At 39.0% G+C, this 12,419-nt stretch overlaps 1 protein-coding gene across 1 annotated transcript in view; it reads left to right on the forward strand.

Moving 5' to 3' along the window:
* Positions 1 to 5,003: 5,003 nt before the first annotated feature.
* The window catches only part of LOC309552848 (mucin-17-like), a gene marked incomplete at its 5' end in the record, with an annotated part of 45,657 nt that continues 38,241 nt past the window's right edge, over positions 5,004 to 12,419 (forward strand). Inside the window, 2 exons of the mRNA XM_082253761.1 lie at positions 5,004 to 5,058; positions 10,293 to 11,012. Coding sequence (XP_082109887.1) covers positions 5,004 to 5,058; positions 10,293 to 11,012 — 775 coding nt within the window. The remainder of the gene's footprint in view (positions 5,059 to 10,292; positions 11,013 to 12,419) is intronic.

Genomic DNA, 12,419 nt, shown 5'->3' on the forward strand with positions numbered 1-12,419 from the left:
TATTTAGAGCCCCTTATATATATATATATATATATATATATATATATATATATATATATATATATATATATATTAGTATCTCACAAAAGTGAGTACACCCCTCACATTTTTGTGAATATTTTATTATATCTGTTCATGTGACAACACTGAAGAAATTACACTTTGCTACAATGTAAAGTAGTGAGTGTACAGCTTGTATACCAGTGTAGATTTTCAGTCCCCTCATAATAACTCAACACACAGCCATTAATGTCTAAACTGCTGGCAACAAAAGTGAGTACACCCCTAAGTGAAACTTTCCAAATTGGGCCCAATTAGCCATTTTCCCTCCCTGGTGTCATGTGACTCATTAGTGTTACAAGGTCTCAGGTGTAAATGGGGAGCAGGTGTGTTAAATTTGTTTTTATCACTCTCATTTCCTCATACTGGTCACTGCAAGTTCAACATGGCACCTCATGGCATAGAACTCTCTGAGGATCTGAAAAAAATTGTTGTTCTACATAATGATGGCCTAGGCAACAAGAAGATTGCCAAGACCATGAAACTGAACTGCAGCATGATGGCCAAGACCATACAGCGGTTTAACAGGACAGGTTCCACTCAGAACAGGCTTAGCCATGGTCGACCATGGAAGTTGAGTGCACATGCTCAGCAACATATCAAGAGGTTGTCTTTGGGAAATAGACGTATGAGTGCTGCCAGCATTGCTGCAGAGGTTGTAGTGGTGGGGGGTCAGCCTGTCAGTGCTCAGATCATACACCGCTCACTGCGTCATATTGGTCTGCATGGCTGTCATCCCAGAAGGAAGTCTCTTCTAAAGATGGTGCACAAGAAAGCCTGCAAACAGTTTGCTGAAGGCAAGCACACTAAGGACATGGATTACTGGAACTATGTCCTGTGGTCTGACAAGACCAAGATATACTTATTTGGTTTAGATGGTGTCAAGCGTGTGTGGCGGCAACCAGGTGAGAAGTACACATTTTGACTTAGGGGGTGTACTCACTTGGGACCTTGTAACACTAACAAGTCACAAGACACCGGGGAGGGAAAATGGCAAATTGAGCCCAATTTGGACATTGTCACTTAGGGGTGTACTCACTTTTGTTGGCAGCAGTTTAGACATTAATGGCTGTGTGTTGAGTTATTTTGAGGGGACAGCAAATTTACACTGTTATACAAGCTGTACACTCACTACTTTACATTGTAGCAAAGTGTCATTTCTTCGGGGTTGTCACATGAAAAGATATAATAAAATATTTACAAAAATGTGAGGGGTGAGATACTGTATATATATATATATATATATATATATATATATATATATATATATAGTATCAAGTCAACTAAACTCCTGGGATATTGATCTGGTCAGTTAAGTAGTAGAGGGGGTTGGTAATTAATTTCAGCTGCTATGGTGTTAATGAAATTAACAACAGGTGCACTAGATGGGCAACAATGGGAAGACCTCCAAAATTGGTAGCATGAGGCGATACCTGGACCCTATAAAGATTGCACAGGAAGTCCAACTCCTCCAGGATGGCACATCAATATGTGTCATTGTCAGAAGGTTTGCTGTGTCTGCCAGCACAGTGTCAAGAGCATAGAGGAGATTCCAGGAGACAGGCAGTTACTCTAGGAGAGCATGACAGGGTCGGAGAAGGTCCTTAACCCATCAGCAGGACCGGAATAAAATACTTGGACCCATAGTCAGACCTTATGCTCATGCAGTGGGTCCTGGGTTCCTCCTGGTTTCCATGCAATACCCGGCCTCATGTGGTGAGAGTATGCAGCCAGTTCCTGGAGGATGAAGAAATTGATGCCATTAAATGGTCCCCACACTCGCCTAACCTAAATCCAGTAGAACACCTCTGGGAAATCGTGTTTCATCACACCTCAGTCTGTTCAGGAGCTCAGTGATGCCCTGGTCCAGATCTGGGAGGATATACCCCAGGACACCATCCGTCGTCAAATTAGGAGCATTACCCCAATGCTGTCAGGCATGCAAACAAGCAAGTGGGGGCCATACAAACTACTGAGTACCATTTTGAGTTGCTGCAATGAAATTTCAGCAAAATTGACTAGCCTGCTGCATCATTTTTTAGCTTAGATTTTTGGGGTGTCTTTGAATTCAGCCCTCTGTAGGTTGATAATTTTCATTCCCATCAAACAGTGTGGCATCCTATCCTTCCTAACACATTACCTAGTCCATATCAGTATAGATATCCAGCATTGAGATTTATTTCGTTTTCAAAGTGTTCCTATATTTTTTTGGAGCATTGTATATATATATATATATATATATATATATATATATATATATATATGTATACATATATTTTTTTAATACATGTATATATATTGTATTTGTTTTTCTTTTTTCTTTTGGAGGGGGGGGGTCTAATCTGAGCAGGAGAAATCTGTGGGATAGATCCCCATTTCCAGAATATGATCCTTTCAGCACCACCATCAATATTTTCTAAGATATTCATATTTCCCTTAAAGTTGATCTGAACCTAATCACCAAAACCCTCATATAAGCTTTGAAGTGGAAGAAAAGCCTAATTAAAAGCCTAACTATCTAAAACATGTTCCTTCCCCTTCCTCCTACCTATCCTGCCTAACCTGTATCTCATCTTTGTTCTTACCTATTTTCAATCCGATCTGGTCATGTGATCCCGCAGCTCTGTGTAAGGGATCTACAGGAGCTACAGTATTTCTCTGAATTCCGGGAGCCCTGACATCACACATAGCCCAACTGTTATTCATGCTCCCTCCTCTCCCCTGCAGCAGCCACTGACTGACACAGGAGAGTTGGAGCTGCAGTATAACGTGATCTGATTGCAGAAGATTAAAAATAAGTACACAGATATATTTATACAGGTTAGGCAGGATAGGTAGGAGGAAAGGGGGGGGGGGGCATTTTTCACAAGAGATATAGTTAGGCTTTCCTTCTACTGTAACATATGAATTATTTCAGAAGCTGTTTTGTCTTTTAAAATCTTAAAGTATGACTCCGCTTTTGTTGAGTTATACATTGTAAGAATTTTCAAAAGCCTTGTAGAAAATGCCTTCCTTTTTCTGTCCTGAAGAAATAGCTGCTTGTTTCATCATGTCCTGATTCTGAATGGAAGGTTTTGGTTCATTAATGGTTTCAGTGGTTAGATGGGGAAAGTTGCAGTGTCTGCATCCCTTTAGAAGTATTTAATCCTTAGGGAGTATCTCACCAAAAAAATGAAATTGCTATTGCAGAGGATGCCTAAAATCTGACTTGCATTTTAGTGCAGATGTCTAAGAAAATCACACAAACATTGGGGACATTCTGTACATCTGGTGACAGGTTCTTTTTACTGACTCGCCTGTCCCCCATTGAAGCTAATGGAGCACACCAGGACTTAGAAGTGATGTTTTAAATGTTGCTTTCAGGTACCTAGTAAAAAGAGGAGATTGGCAAATTGATGCTTCCTTATCTCTGCCCCCTTTACCCAGCAACGCCTGCCATGCCAGTCCTGGGTCTGTCAAAGGGTGCGTGGAGCCTGGGAAACATGCTGAGGGTATGCACAGTTGACTTGTCAGATATAGACACACTCATAGTCAGGGCTCCAACCAAGTCCCTTCACACCAAACTCATCAAAAAATGTATGGAGCTGTATATGTGCAAAGTCATGCTGGAAAAGCCACTGGCCACCACCGCCACCATATGTATGGTGGTAGCAGTAAAAGTATTAAAAAAAATACCCAGTGATGCTGCCATAAAGGTCCTTGTTCATACAGTTCCTGACATAGATTGACAACTATCTCTTTATTGGGTCCCTGCATTGTCATTTTGTCATATGCTTCCCTGGTGGATACCACAAGTGGCTGTACCATTACATATTTTGCGGGGATGGTCCACCATTGGGATGCTAGACCAGAGATTTGATGTGCAGCTTATGCTTCAGCAAATGCATGTATAAAGGAAGTTACACAGTTAGGTTGAAAAAAAAAGGTCATCCAGATCAACCAATAGAACAAAACAAATAGAGGACCTCCATATACACAATCTTATACCAACATTTGATCCAGAGGAAGACAAAAATAAACCCACTGACGGATGGTACAATTTGCTCCAGTAGGGGAAACAAAATCCTTCCTGATTCCCCAGGATGCAACCGGATATTCTCTAAGAGCCCATTCAGACTAGCGCGACACGACTTTGGGGGGCGACCTGTGAAGTCGCGTGCACCGATGTGCACCGCGACTTCGGCGCGACTTGCAGAGACTTCACCTAATGGAAGTCTATGCAATTCGCTCCGAGGTCACCCCAAAGTAGTACAGGACCCTTTTTCTATGTCGGAGCGACTTGTGTCGCTCCTATTAGAACCGGTCCTGTACTACTCAATGGACCGCTGACAAGTCGCCTGACAAGTCGCGCTAATGTGAATGGGCTCTTAATCAACAATCTCAGGTTCTATTTTCTAAAAATATTAATTTTCAGTTATATTTGTACTCTGCCTGAAGAAGGCAAGGGAGATCAGCAGCACTGAAATAAAAAAATGAAAAAAATAAATAAATAAATAAAATCAATATTTTATGGGGCCCAAAAAAAATTGTAACAATAGGTTAATAAAAAATCCCAGAGAACTCACATCCTGAGCATTTTCTTTCGTGAGTGGATGAGGAAAGGCAAAGTGACAATATCTTCCTGGTAATAATTAACAAAAGCTACGATGTCTTGTATCAGCTTCTGAAGCTGTCTAATGGACATTTCTACTCACCACGCCCATAGCCATAATACTTTTTATTATGATACATAGATTTATGCATTGACACAACATCTCGGTTTATAGCTCTAAATATATGCATTATCCTACGTAATGTGACAAGCTTAGGAGGAAGATCATTTGGATATATATCTGGGTTGCTATCTTAAATCTCTCATTTTGGGCTTGGAAGTTGCTGATGTTAGACAGGACCTGAAAGCATCTACTGATTGACAAGCAGCAAGCTATAAGCAAGCATTGACCATGGAAGCCAAAGCACTCATATCAATAATCCTTGGACTTACACTACTAGTAGCTGGTACGTAATTATAAAAACTATAATTTTTTTTCGATATACTTTTACCGATTGATATTCTGGCAATTTGTTTTTTTTTTTTAATTTTACTTGCTTTTTTTTTTTTTTCACCCTGTATTATCATTTTTGAAAATAAAACATCAATGTAGTGTATCAGTAATGGATTACTTACAATTCTGTCTTTTTTTTTTTAACAAGTTCATGTAAACCCCAACTGAATGACATTTAGACTGTCCATACACTAGTAGAATTTTATTCAAAAGTCTTCCCTTTAAGAACGTTCATTCGATATTCTAATAATTAGTGGATTAAATCGGTGTTCATTTATGACCACAGTGATAAGAAAACGCAAAGGAGCAGGATGCAAAATGTTTGTATTCCAGAGATGGCCACATAGTATTTCCTGGGGATGGAGGGGAGATATTAGTTGTGGGGGGTAGTTGATGGTAACACTTGTAGACCATGTCTGTGTATTATTTTTCTGAAATGGCCACTTGAAGTCTCAAAAGGAAATACATGTGGCAGCATTACAAGGCAGAAGAACAATTTGGAAACAGGAATGGAGCATTGATATATTGAGCATTGTGTCACCAACTACTCTTCACCGAATGTCTCTGTCTGATTAATAATTAAAATTGTTGCTGTGCCTAAAATGAGAGAACCACTATACTGTTATCTCTTTAGCTGTGCCTACCATGTTCCAACATCAGTTTGTTGAGAAACTATATAATATTCTAGTATGTTTTGGGAAGAAAACAAAACCAAAGAAAATTACTAGTTTTACTTACTAGCCAGCCTGCAACCAACCAAATTATCCCGTCTAACAGTATGCATTAAAAACAGGGGTTTATTTTGCAACACATTTGCAAATTCATGCGTAGGCTGCAGAGCCACTTCACGGCATTATCTGCAGTCCTAACTCTATACATTTTTTAGATCCTCCATAGTAGAGACACATGCATAATAATGGCTAGGGAAAGGGCATTTGCTTGTATGTTTTGGAAAGAAGACCACACAAACACGGAAAAGGCATTTAAGCATCATGCAGAGAGCAACAGTTTAAAAAAAGACTATACATATATACATATACATATATATATATATATATAATATGACAGCTTAAATGCCCAACGAAAACCAAATAAAGGTATAAGCTATCCCAAGCGCTTCAAATGAGGACCACTCACCAATAAATAAATTGGCTATGCAGCTACTTAACTAAAACATATGGAGAAAGATATATAATAGATAGATACTCAGCAATATCCCTATATATATATAGTAGCCGGGGCGTGACCAGGCGATGTAACCAGGCTGTGTAAGAGGAGTTCGGATTACCCAGAAGGCGCGGCGTCCACGGCGTGGAGCCTGGACATCATCTCCCGAAGGGTATCCCTCCCCTATTCGTGACTGTTTTTTTGCGTTGGATGACATACAGGACATGTGAGTGTGTTACCTTATGTTTTATTTTATTTAATAAAACCCTTTCAAACGGTATCACGCTATTGGGATTATGTTCTCTCCTCCCCATATGCTGCTGAGCTTTTTTTGACTGCGCTGGTGCGATTCCTGTTGTGGATACTCTGGACCAGTGACCATCATTATAAGCCTGAATGCTCAAACACGAAAGTGGGTTGGGCCACAGCATCTGGTGAGTGGGCAATTCTCCTCCCCCCTTGGAGCACGGTGGTGGTGGTGATCCTTTTGAGAAACACGTCTTCGTACATTATCATCCCAGGAGATAGAGTGAAGGATTATGGACTGTTTGAGTCATTTCTGAACTTTTTCCTGCTGCCTATGTGACATCTATTGCATTTCGGACTTTTGTGCAGTGGGCACAGTATTTTTTTTGGCACTTGCTTCTTGACAAGTTTGCGCTACTATATATATATAGGGATATTGCTGAGTATCTATCTATTATATATCTTTCTCTATATATATATATATATATATATATATATATATATATTTACAGTCTGTATATATATATATATATATATATTTATACACATACGAATCGGGGGAAGACCATTTTGGACAACTTGGTCTTTTTTCTGGCATTACTCTTTTTTTCTGTGTTACAAAAGTATCCCTGGGGACATGATTTCCAAGAACAACAATGCAAATCGCTTTGATATATTTTACTTCTGTATCTATGCATTTCATTGTGTTTAATATCTATAGTTTATATTATTATTATCATTATTATTATTGTTGTTATTTTTATTATTATCATTATTATTATGTTTGTAAATAGAGAATTGAGTGTAGCATGCAAAAACTATAAAGGGTGTGTTAAGCTGGCTGTATACCAGTAGAATTGTGTTTACAAATTTAAATTTTGTGGACGTTTGTTAATTTTTCTAATGTTTAGTTGGGACAGATCGACAAATGTTTTCAACCATAGTGAAAAAGCAGGATGGGGTTTTTTTTTTTTTTTTCCTGAATGAATGAAACTCTAACTGTGAATGTGGTTTTCATTCAGGGAAAATTATACATGTAATAAGACCTATTTAATATGTCTTGGATGTCATTCACAGTAGGTCTGGATAAAATGTAAACGGCTTTTCGGCTGGAATTAGAGGACACAGTGATGGCAAGAAAGAATTTTCAAACAAACAATATGGCCCCCTATTTAGTCAAAATATTTCTTAAAGTCCAACCAAAAAAAAAATGTTGGCAGTTTTAAATAGAACCAGGAAGACCTACAATTTCTGTTGGGTTTTTATTTCTGTCTATGACCCCTTTGGGGAGATATTCTCTCACTTCTGTTCCTTGTGAGACCTGCCAGGAATGCAATAGTCACCAGGACATCCCAGTTTGAACTCTTCCCTGCTGCATTTAAAATTGCTTTTTTTTTGTCCCCCTTGGAGAGATTTCCCATTATTTCCTATCCGAACAGGTATTGTAATGCATACATGTGTATTAAATTGATATCTAGAGGAAGTAGCAGAATGCATCAAATTATGTATATATATATATATATATATATATATATATACCGTATTTTCCGGCGTATAAGACGACCGGGCGTATAAGACGACCCCCCAACTTTTCCAGTTAAAATATAGAATATGCATAAAACAGTGTAAGTGGATTAAACTTTTCCAAATTCACTCTGAAGCTGAAAGGAAGTATAAAACAATAAATCCATGGGAGCTGCCATGCTCCACAACCCCCCTCCTTGCATCCCAGTCCCCTCCACAGTACCCCTCCTTGTATCCCAATCCCCTCCACAGTCACCCTCCTTGTATCCCAGTCTCTTCTACAGTTGTCCCCCTTACTTGCACATTACTCACAGTCCCCTTTACAGCCCCCCCCCCCCTTACCTTACACAGCAGATAGAGGATGCAGCATGTCCGAGCATAAGGCAGGAAGTGTCCATCTTTCCATTTAACAGGCAGATTGGTTGCTAGGACCGCCCCTAGCAACGACAAATCACAGGCTTTTTAACTTGGACAGCGGTGGAGGTAGGGGCGGGGGAGCCTGGATGGGAGTTCTGTCAGCTTAGGCAGTCCGTGTGGCAGCATAGCTGAAGTGCTCTCACTCCCCCACCGCATATTCTCCAGTTCGGCTCGAGCATCCGCCGTATAAGACGATACCCGGCGTATAAGACGACCCCCAACTTTTGAGAAGATTTTCCTGGGTTAAAAAGTCGTCTTATACGCCGGAAAATACGGTATATATATATATTAAATTGAAAGATGGATACAAGTTGGAATGATGCATTCAATTTCCTCAGAGCTGCCAAGCAAAAATTTGGATGTACTATATTTGGACATCTTGTTATATTGTCATATTAGCGTTTCTTCTAATGAGAAAGGTTGCATTACGGTAAGCGTGGTAAGCATGTGGAATAATGAATAAATGAATACATTCTCAAATGTGTTGTACAGTATGTGTTCCATGCAGTTAAGGATAACTGTAGTTATAAATATTACAGGGGCACACCATCCAGAGCTAACAATTCAGCTTTGGATAGATGTTGGCATGTTGCAATCCATTCAAAACTAATATTGCAGCTTTGAGTAGATTCTGGCTTGTTGAGGTCTTCTGGAAAAAATTGCTACTTCTCCTAAAAGCCACAGAGTTTTGAAATGTCCTTTTTAAACTTTTTATTTATATCATAGTAAACAAGGAAGTAAATATGGTGTTCCCGAAAAAGGACCGATACAGTCCAATTCTTTCCAAAACTGATATATTATTTGGTCACATTTTCCCTTCCATATTTGTGTTTCCTCCACCTGGCACAAGTCTATAATAAAGGTGCCATTATTTCGTAGCTGGTTCACCTAGTCCTGTATTCTAGATCATTATAGAATAGTGTAATTTGGCTTATATAGCTCTGCAAAGACCACATTATTAAGGCTGGTTTGAGAGCTCTCACCAATGGGTTTCCTACTTGGGAAACAGCAGTGAGGTATTTAGGGCATCACAACTGGTGTGTTTCAAACAGAAATGGGCAAGAACCAGAAAAAATGTGCCACGAAGGCATTGGCTTGGCCAGGAGAACTCCACCCAACTCCCCCCAATAAACCATCAAATTTTCAAAATGAGTTTATTTTTATGAACTCATTCACTAAATTCTGGGGAAAATTCTGTTGCACAATGCTACTTCATCTGCGAAGTGAACAGCCTATTTGCCTTTATTAAATCAACCCCAATGTGTCTTCTTTTAACCTCCCTGGCGGTATGATTATGTCAGGAATTATGTACCAAAAGCGGTACAATTTTTTGCATGGAAATTTGGCGTTATGTATTATAGGCCTACGATTCTTAGCAATTACTGACTTAAACCTGACCAAAACAAGACTCTAGTAGACATCCCAGATGTGATAAATTTGAAACACAAACGCATGAATTATAATCTAATCAATAATATAATTTTATTATAATATATATATATATGTATATATATATATATATATATATATATATATATATATATATATATTATAGTAAAATTATATTATTGATTAGATTATAATTCATGCGTTATATATATATATATATATATATATATGTATATACACACACATACATATATATATATACACACACATATATGGTTGTTTAGCAGCCAAATCCTCCGGGGCTTAAGTGGTTAAGGTGTATACTTCTGAAAAAAAAAAAAACATTTTGACATCATGGCTAGAATTTTTGCATTACTGATTTATTTGTAGCTTTTTCATCCTAAATGTTTCTAAATGATAATGTGTCTCTATTTCTTTCTCCAGTGGCAAAATGGAAGTGGAATGTTCAGCCAGAGCCAGGTTTAGGGCCCCGAGATTTAGAAAATGAGCAAAAAACAAAATATGTGTTGGACCAAGAAGAACAGGAAAAAACAAAACAACAGGAAAATGTTCCTTTACCAAACAAACAGAAGCAACCAAGAAATACAGAAAACATTTACATAAGAAGAAAAAGGTATCCTGTCATACATCCTCATTTAAATAAGCAATTAATTCATGCCAAACAAGAGGCAGAGCTGTTACAGGAAAACTTTGCTGATTGGTATTCGCATAATGTTGAAATCATAGCAGAATCAGATTCAGAATCTGGTTTGAGATATGCTGAAGGCTCTGGAGACATGAAATCAACAACACCGAGGGTTGCACAAACATACACAACACCAGAAGGCTCTGGAGAAGGCTCTGGAGACCTTAAGACAACACCATTAACTACTACTGAAAAATTTACGACACAAGAAGGGTCAGGAGAACAAGAGATAACATCATATACAGATGCATCATCAACTGCCACAGCTGTAATGACAAACAGTACTTTAACCACTGAGATTCTGTCCACTACTCCTGAGTCATCAGCTACTGATCCTCCCAGTTCAATTTCACCCAACAGCACTGCAATAACCTCTGTCAACGATACCACAACAGCTCCTAAATCTCCAACACCTGTATCTCCAACAACGACAACAGGACCCGGTGGCCTAACAACATGTAAGCAATATTTATTTATGTATTTATTTTTTATATTAGTAAACTGTTAGACATCAAGAAAAAAAGAGTGAAGTAGATGCTCCCCTAGTCGTGTAGTCAAAGTGATAGATGTATATATTTAGTACAGATGACTAATACAGGGTACCGGATGCAATAAAATGGAACAAAATAAGGCTTCTAGCTATATTTTTAAGCCATCTCTGTGAAAGTTAATGATATATGTAAAAATCCTTATGGCAGACATGTGTGGTCCAATTTATTACATTCCAAATGGTGTGTCCTGTACAGGTACTAAAAGAAAATATGTCTGGATGGAAGAAGCGTTACTTTTTTTTTCTGTTTAACTATTACTACACCAATGTACACAATTTGTTTTTTTCTTTACTACTGGCATATTCGAGTCTTCTTAAAACATAAGGTTTCTATATGTCTTACTTTTATCACAAATATAAAATAAGGGGTTTAAACCATACCAAACACGCATACCAACTGTACATAAAGAATCAGGTGCAACTCCAGGGCTCTATATTAGATAAACCAGCAGTTCAGTGTAGCCCTGTAATTATGTGATCCTTGGGGTGCCTTTAAAGTCCATAATTCCTTCTTAACCAATTGTCAGATTAGTTACATTACAGTTAGCATGCTCTCAGCACAGAAAAAAAAAATACCCATAAATGCATATGGTGGCACCTCTGTGTTAAAGCCCACCCAGCCACTGGATATATCTGTATAGCCGGCATAAACAGGTTAAAGATCCTCAAAGATCACAGCAAAAATGATAAAGTTGGGTTTTATTTGGTCTTCAAGTATTTGATTTACATGTGGATAAGGGGCAGTAAAACTGGGCAGTTGAGCTGTAGTATTACCAACTTCCACCTGAACAAGGGCTTACAGCCACACAGGGCTCTACACATGCTGCGGCCAAGATGATGTGCTTTAAGGATGCATTAAAAATTAAACAGCATGTTGCGGTGCAGTCTACTTTGTCCACTGAAGGGGATGCCGGGCCATGGCAGATTTGCAGAGGGAGGGGGGGGGGGGTCAAAGAGAGCATGGTTCCTTTATGGTTTTCTGGGTCACTGGGGGAGCTGTCCAATTGGATGCTGGCACCCCATCTGACTCTGGCTTTAGACTTGAAACGTATTTCATGTGTGGGTAGTGTAGGAACAGATCACCCGTCTGTCAGGGACGATGATTAGCAGCACGGAGAGGTTCCAGATTAGAAGGGAAAGTGTACGGACTCGCCATCCTTCCTGGAAGCCTTCCCATTTGGATATAGACTGGACAGGCCGCATTCTGTCCCTCAAACCAACACTGTTGGTGTACCCGAAACCGGCTGTTATACTCTGTGTTGCAACATTCTGTGAGTGTGCATGTTTAGGAAGTATTCCTTGCGGGTGGTTGTGC

The sequence above is a fragment of the Pelophylax lessonae genome (genome assembly GCF_965119305.1).
Source record: "Pelophylax lessonae genome assembly, chromosome: 4".
Taxonomy (NCBI): Eukaryota; Metazoa; Chordata; class Amphibia; order Anura; family Ranidae; genus Pelophylax; species Pelophylax lessonae.